Source organism: Oryctolagus cuniculus, chromosome 4, assembly GCF_964237555.1.
Source record: "Oryctolagus cuniculus chromosome 4, mOryCun1.1, whole genome shotgun sequence".
Lineage (NCBI taxonomy): Eukaryota > Metazoa > Chordata > Mammalia > Lagomorpha > Leporidae > Oryctolagus > Oryctolagus cuniculus.
This window is the reverse complement of record NC_091435.1, coordinates 143,010,373-143,028,350: the sequence shown is the minus strand read 5'-3', so window position 1 is coordinate 143,028,350 and position 17,978 is coordinate 143,010,373. Positions and strand designations below refer to the sequence as shown.

The 17,978-nt window shown below is 39.4% G+C and overlaps 1 protein-coding gene and 1 non-coding gene across 5 annotated transcripts in view; both read right to left on the bottom strand.

Annotated features, from left to right (window-relative positions):
* Window positions 1-17,978, bottom strand: part of PIK3CB (phosphatidylinositol-4,5-bisphosphate 3-kinase catalytic subunit beta) — a 174,376-nt gene that overhangs the window by 91,993 nt on the left and 64,405 nt on the right. For all 4 annotated transcript variants that reach the window (XM_051818648.2, XM_051818646.2, XM_051818647.2 and 1 more), the window contains 2 exons: window positions 7,308-7,533; window positions 44-267 (listed from right to left, as the gene is read on the bottom strand). In XM_051818648.2, coding sequence (XP_051674608.1) covers window positions 44-267; window positions 7,308-7,533 — 450 coding nt within the window. The remainder of the gene's footprint in view (window positions 1-43; window positions 268-7,307; window positions 7,534-17,978) is intronic.
* LOC127483066 (small nucleolar RNA SNORA57) lies at window positions 1,279-1,426 on the bottom strand. Its single transcript, XR_007909034.1, has one exon. It is a non-coding gene; the product is annotated as a small nucleolar RNA SNORA57 (small nucleolar RNA).

Sequence of the window (17,978 nt, the reverse complement as noted above, 5' to 3'; positions counted from 1 at the left end):
AATCAGACATTAAAATGTTTTCTTTAAAAAAATATAGTACTACCTGAGAGTTTTCAAAATGAACAGCCACAATGAGCTTTCCTCCATAGAGTTTATCTTCTAAGTTTTCAAGGCTGGATGGGTCATGCTCCGGTGGGTATGTCTGCTTTAGCCAGTCTATCCAAGACAATCCCACAAGTGACTGAATCTTTTCCTCACTGAATTTGCGCATTTTTCTTCGAAATTCATTGACTTCAGGATCCTTCAAGGCATCAAATTCATGCAAACCTAGACACATTTTTAAAAGGTGTCATTTTCTTTTTAGAAAGCTTTTATTTAGTCAATACAAATCTCATAGGTCCAGCTTTAGGAATACAGCAGTTCTTCCCCATACCCACCCTCCACCCCAACTCCTGTCCCAGCTCCTGCTCCCTCTCGCATCCCATTCTTCTTGAAGATTCATTTTTAATTATCTTTATATACAGAAAACCAACTCTATACTAAGTAAAGATTTCAACAGTTTGCAAAAAGGTATCATTTTCAATACCTAACAATAATAAAGCAGAATACAAAATAAACAAAAGCTAGATTAGATATCTGTTTGCAAAACTGGGCAGGAAAAAATCATGCAAGATCCATAAATAGGCCAGGTAAAATAAGAAACTTCATATACAGATGACAAACATACAAATGGATTTCTAAGGAACACAAACCTGAAACTACATAAAGAAATAAATTATTACCAGATTCATAAAGATAAGTGAAATTCACAAAACACATATTATAAGCACATATAAAAGATCTATAATTTCTCTCCGTAAATCAAGTAAATCACATTTCAAATATTTGAGAAAGGCAAAGAATATGAAAACTACTGCAATACTACATTAGAACAAATTTATAATCTAGTTATTACTTAACTTAAAATTTAGTAAACTATGAGGTGGCTATGCCTGTGTGAAGACAGAAGGTGTATGAGAAATTACTGTGGCTTCTTCTCAATTTTCCGTGAACTAAAAACTGTTTTACAAAGGTAAAACCTTAAAAACAAACAAAAATACTTAGCAAAATTAAATTTTACAGATTGGCTTTTCAGCTCATTGAAATTTCCCAGTGCTTAAAGTATTTTAATTAGTCAAAAATCTATAAATATAAAAATTATTCTTTGTCATATTTAATTTTGAATCACATCTGCTACAGATACAACTGTGGGGGTATTTCAAAAAATTCTTATAAAATGCGCAACATGAAAAAACTAATGTGAGGATTTCAAAATTATTTTGTATCAAAATAATTTGGCCATGTCTCAGCACTTGAGGATGGAACCAATGCACGGGAAGCAGCTGGCACAGAAGACATGACGCTGAGGAGCCCAGAGCCCTTTTCTTCGATCTCCATACGTAACAGCGAACTGGTCATACACCCAGTCCTCATCAAGAAAAGGAGGGATAAACTTATCTTTTAATTTTTCCTTGAATTTCTTAAAGTACACTTGTATATATGACGTTTTGTGATCTATGATAAAGCTGGAAAATTATTCTTAAAATCTAAAACAGTGAAAATACATAATTTTTATATTAATCATTACCTATCATAATGGCATGTGTTGATATTTAACAACATTTGAAAGTTTAATATTACCTTGTGCTGGAAGTGATAGAGAGAAACAGACATTCTCTCATACTTCAGATAAGAGATTAAATTAGTATGAAATTTTTGGAGAGTGATTTGGTAATATTACAAATTAGACATATACATAGATGTATCCTGTGACCTTGGAATTCCACCAACAGGAATTTCAATCTGAGACTCAGGATGAACAAAGAAGCCAAGTATGCTTCCTCAACCAAACATACATTATGCCCAGATTCCAGTTAATTCACCCCTAGCTTCCCCCTGCCAGTAATGTCCAAGCTCACACACCTAAGACCTTTCCTTTACCACAGGCCCTATCTCTCACTACAAAGCTTTCCACTCTTCTGCCTGCCCTTGAGTCCTTACCAAAAACAAATTCTTTTACTAAAGCAAACACTAAATAAATAGTCTTTGCTCTCATTGGGTGGTCTTGTTTATTTCCAGAAACTGCTGGACATAACTGCACAAAAGCATCATCATATCTGGGGCCTATATTAGAGTGAAGTGGGCTAAGTCACTGCCTGCTACACCAGCTTCCCACATGAGATGTTCATGTTCCAGCTGCTCCACGTCCAACCTAGCTCTCCGCTAACATGCCTTGGAAAGCAGCAGAAGATGGCCCAAATACTTGGGCCTCTGCCACCCCTGTGGGAGACCCGAATAAAATTTCTGGTTCCTGGCATTAGCCTAGCTTAGCCCTGGCCATTATGGCGATCTGGGGAGTAATCCAGCAGATGGAAGCACACACTCTCCCTCCCTCTCTGTCTCTCACTCTGTATCTGTAACTCTGCTATTCAAAACAAATAACGTATTACCAAAAAAATCATGTTATCCACAGAACAATACTCATCTGTGTTTATAATAATTAAAAGTAAACTAAAGTCACTAAAACCTAGTTAAATGACATATGCATATTTCATTAGAAAGTGGTACAGGTAATAAAATAGATCCATGTACTTGGGTTCCTACTACCCATATGGGAGAGAGAGAACCTGAGCACCGGTTTTGGTCCTGGCTATTCCTCTCCTATTCTAGCTCTCTGCTATGGCCTGGGAAGGCCCAAGTCCTTGGGTTCCTGTACCACATGGGAGACCCAGAAGAAGCTCCTGGCTCCTGGCTTCAGCCTGTTCCAGCCCTGGCCATTGTGGCCATCTGGAGAGTGAACCAGCAGATAGAAGACATCTTCCTGTCTCTCCTTTTCATTCTCTCTCTCTCTCTCTCTCTATGTAATTCTACCTTTCAAATAAATAAATCTTAAAAAAAAAAAAAAAAGGTGAGCCAAAATAAACCTTCCTTCATAAGTAGCTTTTCTCGGGTACTTGTTTTAGTGACAAAAAGCTAACTATACCTCCAAGTGCTCTAAGGAATAAATCTATACTGCTTTCTGATCCCTATTTCCCACTGGACTGTGAGTTCCAAGCAAAGACCACATCATCCAAAATCATTGTTGTAGTTTCAAGAATAAATGCAACACATACTGTAAAACTGCAGCCCCTAGTGTTCTGGACATGTAGCGTAAATGAGGGATTCTATTCATATAATTAGCTGGAATTACCTAAAAGAACACAGATTTTCTTCCCCCTCCATTTTATTTGAAAGGCAGAGACAGAAAGACAGATTCACAAGACAGAGATTTCCAATCAACTGGTCTACTTTTTAAATACCCACAACAGCCAGGAGTGCAGAACTTGTTCCAGGGCTCCCAAATGGGTGGCAGACGTCTAAGCACTTGAACCACCCACCATCTGCTACCTAACAGGCTCTGCATTACCAGGAAGCTAGAACAGGCTGCAGGGTGAGGATATACACCCAGGCACTCTGATATAGGATGCTGGTATCCCAAGTAGAGTCTTAACAGCTTCACCAAACACCCACGCCAAAATATAGATTTTTAAAATTAACCCCAGACTCACTGAACCAATCTCTAAAAATCTGCTATTTAAGAAAATGATGCAAGGATGGTACATACCTTTTATACAGAAAATAATCAGAATACAAACAGCAGCTCTATAAATCAATATTTGGAATAAAAAGGGAACAATAAAATGATCAAGCACATAATCTTTCAGGAAAACACATTTTCAGCCTAGTCAAGTCAGTTATGTCTGAAAATGTTCCATTGTTTTCTTTGGAGAAAAAGGCAGCCATCCTGAAGTTCAACTGAAATAACTGATTCACTGTTTCTCCAGGAGGCATAAACTCATCAAGCCCAGGCTGTGGTTATCACAGAAAAAGCAGCAATATCAAAAATTCATTTGGGGCCGGCACTGTGGTACAGTGGGTTAAAGCCCTGGCCTTAAGCACCGGCCCATATGGGCGCCGGTTCGAGTCCTGGCTGCTTCTCTTCTGATCCAGTTCTCTATGGCTTGGGAAAGCAGTAGAAGATCCCACGTGGGAGACCCGGAAGAAGCTCCTGGATCCTGGCTTCAGACTGGTGCAGCTCCAGCCGTTGCGGCCAACTGGGAAGTGAACCAGCAGATGGAAGACTCTCTCTCTCTCTCTCTCTCTCTGTCTCTGTCTCTGTCTCTGTCTCTCCTTCTCTCTCTGTGTAACTATGGCTTTCAAATAAGCAAATAAATCTTTGAAAAAATGTATTTGTAAGGCATTGAAATGAAAATTCATCTTAAAGTAATAAAATGCTCAATTTCCTAAATAAAAGTATACATTCAAATAATACCAGCCTTTCTAGATATGCTGGAAAAATAATTTATAAACAGTTAAACGAGCATATATACCATTTAAATAACATAAAACATTCATTTTATCTTCATCATTCAAACTGAAGGGCACAGTTTTAATAAAATACAATATGGAGCAGGCACTGTGGCACAGCGGGTTAAAGCCTTGGCCTGCAGCAACTGCATCCCACGTGGGCACTGGTTCAAGTCCCGGCTGCCCCACTTCCAATGCAGCTCTCTGCTATGGCCTGCGAAAGCAGTGGAAAGATGGCCCAAGTTCTTGGGCCTCTGCACCCGCCTGGGAGACCTGGGGGAAGCTCCTGGCTCCTGGCTTTGGTTCAGCGCAGCTCCGGCCATTGCAGCCATTTCGGGATTGAACCAGCGGATGGAAGACCTCTCTCTCTCTGGCTCTACCTCTCTCTGTAACTCTTTCAAATAAATAAAATAAATCTTTAAAAAAAAAACACACAACATACGCAATAAACATGATACTTCATGAAATATGACATATTGTTAAAATATGACATTGTTAAAAAATAGAAAAATTTAATATATTTCAAACCCCAGAGAGGTGGCAGCATAAAGAAAGGCTGCCAGATCAAAAAACAAACAACAAAGTTCAATTTGAATTTTAAATAAATAATGAATAACATCAGTAAGTCATATGTAATATCTGGATCTTTAGTAATTTTATTTGCTAAATCTGGCTTGCTTATGTACAGGTAATAGTGACTAATGAATCTATGTTTGGAAGATTAATATCAGAAGAAAAGAAAAGTAACCTAAGTTTTACAAAAGTGGTAAAATACAAAAGACATACCAAAGCCCTAAAGAAATTTTGGCTGGTCTGTGATATTTTCTGGATTATCAACTATTTTAGCTTTCCTAGCAACGAATATGGTTCCAGCATAAAAACTTACAAAAGTTATCTATTTTTATCCAAAAAAGGTAAAAAGAAATTTAAAAACTCTTGAAATATACACAATAGATTTGAAAAAAAAAATATTTCAAAATACCATTAGTGGATATTCTTGCCCTGAATGGTAAGACTATAAATTAATTTTTAATCTTTCTACTCAATATATTCTTCAGTTTTTAAATTTAAAAAAAAATTTAGAATGGAGAAAAACTTTCTTAACTAGTGGGTACAAATTAAGTACCTCAATAAATAAATAAAAATTTTCTAGTATATAAGAATTCTATAAAATTATATTAAACTCTGTTGTGGGAGTAGGTATTTATCCTACTGGTTAAAATGTCCATGTCTCACATCAGAGTCCCTGGTTTTAATTCCTAGCTCTTTGGGCTGGTACAGTGGCATAGCCTGCAGTGCCGACATCTTATATGGGCACCAGTTCACATGCCAGCTGCTCTACTTCCAATCCAGCTTTCTGCTATGGCCTGGGAAAGTAGAAGATGGCCCAAGTCCTTGGGTTTCTGTACCCATGTGGGAGAACTCAGAAGAAGCTCCTGGATCCTGACTTCAGAATGGCCTAACTCCAGCCTTTGTGGCCATTTGGAGAGTGAATCAACAGATGGAAGACTTTCTCTCTCTCTCTCTCTCTCTCTCTCTCTCTGCCTCTCTGAAACTCTGCCTTTCAAATAAATAAATAAATCTTTAAAAAAAAAAAAAAATTCCAAGTTCAGTCTCCTGACTATAGCTGCCTGCCAGTGCAGACCCTACAAGGCAGCAGTGATGGCTCAAGTAGCTGCATTCTTGCAACACTTATAAACGAGCTACTGTATGCCCAGCCCCTGACTCTAGCCACAACCATCCCTGCACTACTATTGCAGACATTTGGGTGAGTGAACCAGTACATGGGGGCATCCTTTCTTTCTCTCAAATGAGAAAGACTAATTTTTAGGTTTTTTAAATATTTATTTATTTATTTATATGAAAGGCATAGTTACAGAGACAGAGGAAGAGACAGAGACAGAGCTATATTTCATCTACTGATTCACTACCCAAATGGCCAAAACTGCTGGAACTGGACCAGACTGAAGCCAGCAGGTTCATCAAAGTCTCCCACGTGGATGAAGGGGTCCAAACACTTGGGCCATCTTCCACTGCTTTCCCAGGCACATTAGCAAGCCACTGGATTGGAAACGGAGCGGGTGGGAATTGAACTGGTGCCCATATGAGATGGTTCGCAACACAGGCATAACTTAACCTGCTGCAACAGAATGCCAGCCCCAGAAATAATTTTTAAAATACTTAAAACACCAGAAAATAGGGATGTCAAATTCGAGTCAGTGCTTTCTACAAAGATACTGACATATCATTTAGACCCCACGATTCAAATAGCAAAAGAGACTCCATGTTCTTTGATTTTGTTACTAAGAAATTAAGGACATGTATCTTGGAAAAGGATTTCTCAAATTAAGTAAAGGAAGAACACTTTCTTTTTAATTTATCAAAGACGAATACCTTTGTAAAATGAAAATGAATATACAAAACAGCAAGGGCTGCTGTGGTGCAGTGGGTTAAGCGGTCACTGGCAATGCTGGCATCCCACATAGAGCACAGTTCAAACACCAGCTGCTCCGCTCACAGGCCTATTTCCCTGCCAGTGCGCCTGAGAAAACAGTGGAAGGTGGCCATAGTGTTTGGGGTTCTGCCACCCCTACATGAGAGACCCTGCTGGGGCTACTGACTCGTGGCTTTAGTTTGTCCAAAACTCGGCCACTGTGGCCATTTGGAGAATGAACCAGTGAATAGATGATGTCTTTCTCCCTGTCTCTCCCTCTCTCTCTTTCAAATAAACAAATCTTTAATAAAGAAAGAAAGACACAAGCAAAACACAAACTTACAGATGCTTTGTCAAAATCAGACTGTAAGACAGTTTTCTAAAAATTTACTCTGTACTTACCTTATCTCAAACTGGCAGTAATATACAGAGTAACACTGATTCACAGATCACACTTTAAAAGCAATGTCTTAAACATACTTCATACATGTTTATACATATAACAACAGACATTCTAAGAACTCATATTAAAAATTTTAAGAAATACCTTTTCCTATAAGGACTCCGATTTTTGAGTCTAATTTTTCCCCTGGGTCACAACTTCTTGTCACTAATTTGAGAACTGGAAGAAAAGGTCTAACATCACAAAGTCTTCGTGTTTCATCTTCGAGTTCTTCATATACAGCAGTTTGATTCACACATGCAAACATATAGGCGTCAATTTCCATCAGAAGGTTAAACATTGGGTAATTGTGAACTTGCTTCCATAACAACTGCAGAAAAAAAGAAAAAGATATCTTCTAGAATGGAAATGCTTGCTCCAGTATACAAAGATATATGCACAAGGTTGCTCACTTCAGCACTATTTGTGAAAGTCAAAAACTATAGACAAACCAAATTTTTAACAATAGGAGAATATATGAGAAGATTATAAAATAGTATCCAACTATGAAAAAGTAAAAATACAAGAAAATTTCAAAGCATTCATGGACGCATATAATTAAAAGAGATGTTGATTTGGGGCCAAAAAATTTGAAACACATTCACAGTTTTCCTTAATATGCATTTTTCCATGAACTTTTGATGACATCACATATATTATGACATGGAAAGCCATCCAAGATACGCTAAAGGTTCTTCTCTTTTGAAGATTTATTTACTTTTATTTGAAAGGCATATATGTGTGTGTGTGTGTGTGTGTCTGTGTGTGTATAAGAGAGAGAGAGAAAATAGATGTTCTATTTGCTGCTTCATTTCCCCAATGATCAACAAAGGCTGGGCCAAGCTGAAGCCAGGAGCCATGTGTATGGTAGGGGCCCAAGCACTTTGGCCATCTTCCACTGCCTTCCCAGGCACATTAGCAGGGAGCTGGATCAGAAATGGGGCAGCCACAACATGAGCTGGTTTTCATACAGGATGCCAGCATTGCAGGCAGTAGCTTAATCTATTATGCCACGATGCCAGACCCTAAAAGCTAATTTTTTAAGGCTTTTTAATTTATCTTACTTGAAAGTCACAGTTACACAGAGAAAGGAGAGGCAGAGAGAGAGAGAGAGAGAGAGAGAGAGAGAGAGAGAGAGGTCTTCCATCTGCTGATTCACTCCACAAATGGACGCAACGGCCTGAGCTGCGCCGATCTGAAGGCAGGAACCACGAGCCTCCTCTGGGTCTCCCACGTGGATGCAGGGGCTCAAGGACCTGGGCCATCTTCTACTGCGTTCCCAGGTCATAGCAGAGAGCTGGATCAGAAGTGGAGTCTCAAACCGGCGCCCATATGGGATGCCGAACACCGCAGGTGGCAACTTCACCTGCTATGCCACAGTGCCGATCCCTACAAGTTCTTTAAATAGCAAATTACAACAGTGTATGTATGGGGGCCAGCGCTACGGCGCAGCAGGTTAACACGCTGGCCTGAAGTGCCAGCATTCCACATGGGTGCTGGTTCAAGTCCGGCTGCTCCACTTCCGATCCAGCTCTCTGTTATGGCCTGGGAAAGCAGTGGAAGATGGCTCAAGTCCTTGGGCCTCTGCATCCACATGGGAGACCTGGAAGAAGTTCCGGGCTCCTGTCTTCAGATCAGAACAGATCCAGCCATTGTGGCCAATGGGGAATGAACCATCGGATGGATGGAAGACCTCTCTCTCTGCTTCTCCTCTATGTAACTCTTTCAAATAAATAAATAAATCTTTTAAAAAAAAAAGAGTATACGTATGGCATCATTCCATGTTTGTAAAGTAATAATACACAAAAAAGTATTAAAACAAAATTATTAAAATCAAATCACCTATGAAGAAAGAATCAATATGACTTTTAAATTTAACATTCCTATAAACATTCTTAAATAAGTTGAGCAGATGTTTGTCACAGTGGTTAAGTTGCCACTTGAGATGCTCATGACTCATGACAGAGTGCCTGGTTTCAGTTCTGGCTCCTCCACTTCTGATCCAATTTCTTACTAATGTACACCCTAGAAAGGTTAAGTATTTAGGTCCCTACCATCTACATGGAATATCCGAATTCAGTTTCAGGCTTCTGGCTTCAGCCTGGCCCAGCCTTGGCTGTTATAGGCTTTTGGTGAGTAAACCATCAGATGAAGGATCTCTCTCTGTCTCTGTCTCTCTGTCTTTCAAATAAAGTGAAAATAAATAACTTAAATAACTTTTTTTTTTTTTAATGACAGGCAGTTAGACAGTGAGAGAGACAGAGGGAAAGGTCCTCCTTCCGTTGGTTTACCCTCCAAATGGCCACTACAGCCGGCGCTGCGCCAATCCGAAGCCAGGAGCCAGGTGCTTCCTCCTGGTCTCCCATACTGGTCCAGGGCCCAAGCACTTGGGCCATCCTCCACTGCCTTCTGGGCCACAGCAGAGAGCTGGACTGGAAGAGGAGCAACCGGGACAGAATCTGGCGCCCTGACCAGGACTAGAACCCGGGGTGCCGGCACCACAGGTGGAGGAATAGCCTAGGGTACCACGGCGCTGGCCTAACTTAAATAACTTCTAATCAGAACCAAATTTAAAGTGTGTACCATCACCTCCATACAAAATGCAAATTATTTTTGTTCTGCATCCCTCTCTATACATCAAGAATAACCTTACTACCACTCCCTATCAGTATGAGCACAATCACTTTCTTGTCATCTCCCCCTATGTCTCCTAAGTGAGATCATGAAAAAGAGGCACATCACACAAACATAAGAAGGTTTATGTATTTTGACAGCAGCCAGTAAAAAAGAGCTGCAGATAACAAGCCTGAAGTAACATTTGTGGCTACTCTTTAGATCCAGTTACATAAAATTAACAGGAGGAAAGCACAGGCAAAAAAAGAAGAAAACTTCACAAAGCAAAACAAGTAAAATGAACTTTACCACAATTATAAACTTTTGGACCTCAAAGAATATTATGAGAATGAAAAAGCAACACACAAAATGGAAGAAAATATTTACAAATCATACATTTAATAAGACATCAATGTCTAGAGTACATAAATAACTACAACTCAATAATAATAAGATTCAAATATCAGCAAAGATCTTGAACAAACAAATCTCCAAAGAAAATAAACAAATGGTCAATAGGCACCTGAAAAGAGACTGTTTACCACATAACATTAGGCAAATGTACTTAGGATATGATCAAAAACATGGAAAATAACAAGTGCTGGCCGTGATGTATGTAGAAATAACCTTATGTACTCCTGGTGGGAATTTAAAGCCATATAGTCTCCAAGGGAACTGTACTGAGCTTCCTAAAAAATTAAAACATAAAACTACTTTATGATCCAATAATTCCTCTTCTAGATGTATGCTCAAAAGAACTGAAAGCAGAGTTTCACACAGGTATTTGTGTGTGAACAATTTCTGTGTGAACACATCAATGTTCACAGAAGCATTTTTTTTTATTTTATTTATTTATTTATTTGACAGGCAGAGTGGACAGTGAGAGAGAGAGAGAGAGAGAGACAGAGAGACAGAGAGACAGAGAGAAAGGTCTTCCTTTTTGCCGTTGGTTCACCCTCCAATGGCCGCCGAGGCCGGTGTGCTGCGGCCAGCACATCGCGCTGATCCGAGGGCAAGAGCCAGGTGCTTCTCCTGGTCTTCCCACATGGATGCAGGGCCCAAGGACTTGGGCCATAGCAGAGAGCTGGCCTAGAAGAGGGGCAACCGGGACACAATCTGGCACCCCGACCGGGACTAGAAACTGGTGTGCTGGCGCCACAGGTGGAGGATTAGCCTACTGAGCTGCAGCGCTGGCCCACAGAAGCATTATTTACAATAGCTCAACATCAGAAACAATCAGAATGTCCTTCAATAGAGGAAAGGATAAAGAAAATGTGCCAAATACATTCAGTATATTTTCAGTTTTAGAAAGAAATGAAATTATAATACATGCTACAAAATGAATGAAATTTGAAAATATTATGCTAATATTTTGCTACCAGGATACAGATTATCAAGCACTGAAGGAAAAGGAAATATATTATGGGTACAATGTTTATGTTTGGAAACATGAAAAAGTGCTGGTTACAGATAACCATGATAACTACACAGCAATGTTTAAATCGAAAATCTAAATCTATATATATAGCAAAAAACAAAAACAAGAGAATATCAATGATTAATCCAGCATCACAATTAGCAAGATGCATCCATAGATGTCAGTAGTGACTTATAAAAATAAGAATGTTCTACACCAGGAGCGGCAAGATGGCGGAATAGTAAGGGACCACACTGATAGTCCAGGAAGAGACAGTTTAATAAAAGTGGAGATACTGCAGGTTCAAGGAAGAGTATGGGAAGAAACAGCAGAGGAAACTCTTCCGGAACTAGTGATTCACAGTGGACCTGCGTGGTGAGCGTGGGAGCCCACAGTTCGGGACACCAGCAGCAGAATCAACACACCAGCGCTGGAACGCAAGGTGAGCTGAACCTCAATAGCCCGAGACACTGGCAGGCAAGCACAAAGAGGAGACTAGAGGGAACGAGGCTTGAAACCCCGTGGGGAAAAGTTCACCAGGCTAACTAGAAGAGAGAGGGGAAAAAAAAATGACCGATACGGACACGAGTTTCTCTCTCTCTGCTCACCTCTCAAAGGCAAGCAAGACAAAGAGCAGGCGCCATTTTGGACATACGTCATAAGCGGGGCGACCTCGGGGCTGCACCGGACCTCAGCCAAGCAGAAAAACCTGACACTGAGGGTGGTGAAATAACAGGAGATTAGGACCTAGTGAATGTGTGGTGCTAATGAACTGAAACTGAAAAAAAAGAGACTGCGGGTGACAGAACTCACGGAATTCACCTGAGTACTCCCCAGAGAAGCTACAATTCGGTAACCTTGGCAACCCAGTGGGAGACTGCAGGAGAATTTGAGCCCACACTGAGGGCAGAACAGATTCCCTGTGTGGTCCTTGGGAAAGAGCTTCTGATCTCTGGCTCCTATGGGTATATCATTTGCCTGCTAACTACCTCCAATTCCGCTCAGCTGTATGGAATTACTTCCCTTTTGAATCAAAAAAAGAAAGAAAGAGAGAGAGAGATTTACCACGCCTAAACTGGGAGTGTCACCTTTGGCACACCCTTAATCCTGAGGAACCAAACAGAGCTCTCAGGCCACACCCATCTCAAGCCTCTAAGGCTCCATCAAAAGCAGACAGTCCACTTAATACAGTCATAGTATAACAAGAAAAAACACCACAGCGAGGGAAGAAGAATCCAAAGAATATCTCCACAATGCCAAGCAACAAACGCAGAAACCGAGAAATCAGGAACAAGGAAGACATTATGACACCCCCAAATGAACAAGACACCCCAAGCCAAGATTATGAAGATGATGAGATGGAAGAAATGCAAGACAGATTTCAAAAAATTTATGATAAGAATAATCAGAAGTTTTCAAAAACAAATGCTTGAGCTAGGGAAATCCTTACTGGACAGGATAGAAAATCTCCTTCGAGAAAATGAAATCTTAAGGAGGAATCAAAATGAAACGCAGAAACTAGTAGAACAGGAAAGTGTGATAGTGGAGAGAAATCAAAATGAAATGAAGAACTCAATAGATCAAATGACAAACACATTAGAGAGCCTTAAAAACAGAGTCACTGAAACAGAAGAGAGAATATCGGACTTAGAAGACAGAGCACAGGAAAGTATACAGTCAAACAAAAAAGAAAAGAAAAGGAAATTAGAAATCTAAAAAATATTGTTGGGAATCTACAGGATATTATTAAAAAAACCCAACATTCAGGTTCTAGGAGTTCCTGAAGGCATGGAGAGAGAGAAAGGATTAGAATGCCTTTTTAGTGAGATACTTGCAGAGAACTTTCCAGTTTTGGAGAAGGACAGAGACATCCTAGTACAGGAAACTCATAGAACCCCTAGTAAACATGACCAAAAGAGATCCTCACCATAACACGTTGTAATCAAACTCACCACAGTGAAACACAAAGAAAAGATTCCAAAATGTGCAAGAGAGAAACATCAGATTACTCTCAGAGGATCTCCAATCAGACTCACAGCTAGCTGACTTCTCGTCAGAAACCCTACAAGCTAGAAGGGAATGGCAAGACATAGCCCAGGTACTAACAGAGAAAAACTGCCAGCCCAGAATATTATATCCTGCAAAGCAATCATTTGTGAATGAAGGTGAAATAAAGACCTTTCATAGCAAACGAAAATTGAAAGAATTTGTCGCCACTTGTCCAGCCCTGCAAAAGATGCTTAAAGATGTGTTACACACAGAAACACGGTCATCAATATGAAAGAAGGTAAAGGAAGGAAACCTCACAGCAAAAGATCACAGGAAGTTCAAAGCATATATTAGAAAATATCTTTGGCAAGTGGCAGGGCAAAGTAACTACTTATCAATAGTCACATTGGACGTTAATGGCCTGAACTGTCTAGTTCAAAGACACAGATTGGCTGATTGGGTTAAGGAACAAAACCCATCTATTTGCTGCTTACAAGAAACACATCTTTCCAACAAAGATCCATACAGACTGAAAGTGAAAGGCTGGAAAAAGATATTCCATGCCAACAGAAATGAAAAAAGAGCAGGCGTAGACATCTTAATAATGGACAACATAAACTTTACCACAAAAGCTGTTAAGAGAGACAAAGAGGGGCACTATATAATGATTAAAGGATCAATTCAACAGGAAGATATGACGATTATCAATGTATATGCACCTAATTACAGGGCACTGGTTTATTTAAAAGATTTGTTAAGGGACTTAACAGGAGACTTAGACTCCAATACAATAGTACTGGGGGATTCAATACTCCACTCTCAGAAATAAACAGATCAACAGGACAGAAGATCAACAAGGATACAGTAGATTTAAACGACACTACAGCCCAAATGGATCTAACAGATATCTACAGAACTTTTCATCCTACACATAAAGAATTTACATTCGTCTCAGCAGTACATGGAACCTTCTCTAGGATTGACCACATACTAGGCCATAAAGCAAGTCTCAGCAAATTTAAAAGAATTAGAATCATACCATGCAGCTTCTCAGAAAACAGTGGAATGAAGTTGGAAATTAGCAACTCAGGAATCCCTAGAGCATATGCAAACACATGGAGATTGAACAACATGCTCCTGAATGAACACTGGGTCATAGAAGAAATCAAAAGAGAAATCAAAAATTTTCTGGAAGTAAATGAGGATAACAGCACAACATACCAAAATTATGGGATACAGCAAAAGAAGTGTTAAGAGGAAAGTTTATAGCAATAGGTGCCTACATCAAGAAATTGGAAAGGTACCAAATAAATGAGCTTTCAATTCATCTCAAGGATCTAGAAAAACTGCAGCAAACCAGAACCAAATCTAGTAGGAGAAGAGAAATAATTAAAATCAGAGAAGAAATCAACAGGATTGAATCCAAAAAAACATTACAAAAAATCAGCCAAACAAGGAGCTGGTTTTTGAAAAAAATAAACAAAATTGACACCCCATTAGCCCAACTAACTAAAAAAAGAAGAGAAAAGACCCAAATCAATAAAACCAGACATGAAACAGGGAATGTAACAGCAAACACCACATAAATAAAAAGAATCATCAGAAATTACTACAAGGACTTGTATGCCAGCAAACAGGGAAATCTATCAAAAATGGACAGATTCCTGGACACATGCAACCTACCTAAATTGAACCAGGAAGACATAGAACACCTAAACAGACCCATAACTGAGACAGAAATTGAAACAATAATAAAGGCCCTCCCAAGAAAGAAAAGCCTAGGACCAGATGGATTCACTGCTGAATTCTACCAGACATTTAAAGAAGAACTAACTCCAATTCTTCTCAAACTATTCAGAACAATCGAAAAAGAGGGAACCCTCCCAAATTCTTTTTATGAAGCCAGTGTCACCTTAATTCCTAAACCAGAAAAAGATGCAGCATTGAAAGAGAATTACAGACCAATATCCCTGATGAACATAGATGCAAAAATTCTCAATAAAATTCTGGCCAATAGAATGCAACAACACATCAGAAAGATCATCCACCCAGACAAAGTGGGATTTATCCCTGGTATGCAGGGATGGTTTGATGTTCGCAAAACAATCAATGTGATATACCACATTAACAGATTGTAGAAAAAAAAACCATATGGTTATCTCAATAGACGCAGAGAAAGCATTTGATAAAATACAACACCCGTTCATGATGAAAACTCTAAGCAAATTGGGTATGGAAGGAACATTCCTCAATACAATCAAAGTAATTTATGAAAAACCCATGGCCAACATCCTATTGAACGGGGAAAAGTTGGAAGCATTTCCACTGAGATCTGGTACCAGACAGGGATGCCCACTCTCACCACTGCTATTCAATATAGTTCTGGAAGTTTTAGCCAGAGCTATTAGGCAAGAAAAAGAAATTAAAGGGATACAAATTGGGAAGGAAGAACTCAAACTATCCCACTTTGCAGATGATATGATTCTTTATTTAGGGGATCCAAAGAACTCTACTAAGAGACTACTGGCACTCAGAGAAGAGTTTGGAAAAGCAGCAGGATAGAAAGTCAATGCACAAAAATCAACAGCCTTTGTATACACAGGCAATGCCATGGCTGAGGAAGAACTTCTAAGATCAATCCCATTCACCACAGCTACAAAAACAATCAAATACCTTGGAATAAACTTAACCAAGGACGTTAAAGATCTCTACGATGAGAATTACAAAACCTTAAAGAAAGAAATAGAAGAGGATACCAAAAAATGGAAAAATCTTCCATGCTCATGGATTGGAAGAATCAATATCATCAAATTGCCCATTCTCCCAAAAGCAATTTATAGATTCAATGCAATACCAATCAAAATACTGAAGACATTCTTCTCAGATCTGGAAAAAATGATGCTGAAATTCATATGGAGACACAGGAGACCTCGAATAGCTAAAGCAATCTTGTACAACAAAAACAAAGCCAGAGGCATCACAATACCAGATTTCAGGACATACTACAGGGCAGTTGTAATCAAAACAGCATGGTACTGGTACAGAAACAGATGGATAGATCAATGGAACAGAATAGAAACACCAGAAATCTATCCAACCATCTACAGCCAACTTATATTTGATCAAGGATCCAAAACCAATCCCTGGAGTAAGGACAGTTTATTCAATAAATGGTGCTGGGAAAATTGGATTTCCACGTGCAGAATCATAAAGCAAGACCCCTACCTTTCACCTTACACAAAAATTCACTCAACATGGATTAAAGACTTAAATCTATGACCCGACACCATCAAATTATTAGAGAACATTGGAGAAACCCTGCAAGATATAGGTACCAGCAAAGACTTCTTGGAAAAGATCCCAGAAGCACAGGCAGTCAAAGCCAAAATTAACATTTGGGATTGCATCAAATTGAGAAGTTTCTGTACTTAAATGGAAACAGTCAGGAGAGTGAAGAGGCAACCAACAGAATGGGAAAAAATATTTGCAAACTATGCAACAGATAAAGGGTTGATAACCAGATGCTACAAAGAAATCAAGAAACTCCACAACATCAAAACAAACAACCCACTTAAGAGATGGGCCAAGGACCTCAATAGACATTTTTCAAAAGAGGAAATGCAAATGGCAACAGACACATGAAAAAATGTTCAAGATCACTAGCAATCAGGGAAATGCAAATCAAAACCACAATGAGGTTTCACCTCACCCTGGTTAGAATGGCTCACATTCAGAAATCTACCAACAATAGATGCTGGAGAGGATGTGGGGGAAAAGGGACACTAACCCACTGTTAGTGGAAATGCAAACTGGTTAAGCCACTATGGAAGTCAGTCTGGAGATTCCTCAGAAACCTGAATATAACCCTACCATACAACCCAGCCATACTACTCCTTGCAATTTACCCAAAGGAAATTAAATTGGCAAACAAACAAGCTGTCTGCACATTAATGTTTATTGCAGCTCAATTCACAATAGCTAAGACCTGGAATCAACCCAAATGCCCATCAACAGTAGACTGGATAAAGAAATTATGGGACATGTACTCTATAGAATACTATACAGCAGTCAAAAACAATGAAACCCGGTCATTTGCAACAAGATGGAGGAATCTGGAAAACATTATGCTGAGTGAATTAAGTCAGTCCCAAGGGGACAAATATCATATGTTCTCCCTGATCGGCGACAACTAACTGAGCACCAAAGGGGAAACCTGTTGAAGTGAAATGGACACTATGAGAAACAGTGACTTGATCAGCCCTCATCCTGACTGTTGATGAACAACTTAATACGTTATCCCTCCTAGTATTTTTTTTTGTTCTAGTACTATTGGTTGAACTCTGTAATTAATACACGATTATTCTTAGGTGGTTAAATTTTAACTGAAAAGTGATCCCTGTTAAATATAAGAGTGGGAATAAGAGAGGGAGGAGATGTACAATTTGGGACATGCTCAAGCTGACTTGCCCCAAATGGTAGAGTTAGAAACGTGCCAGGGGATTCCAATTCAATCCCATCAAGGTGGCATGTACCAATGCCATCTCACTAGTCCAAGTGATCAATTTCAGTTCACAATTGATCACACTGATAGGTCTAAGAGTCAAAGGGATCACACAAACAAGTCTAGTGTCTGTGAATACTAACTGATAGAATCAAAAAGGGAGAGAATGATCCAACATGGGAAGCCAGATACACAGCAGACTCATAGAATGACAGATGTCCTAAATAGCACTCTGGCCTCAGAATCAGCCCTTAAG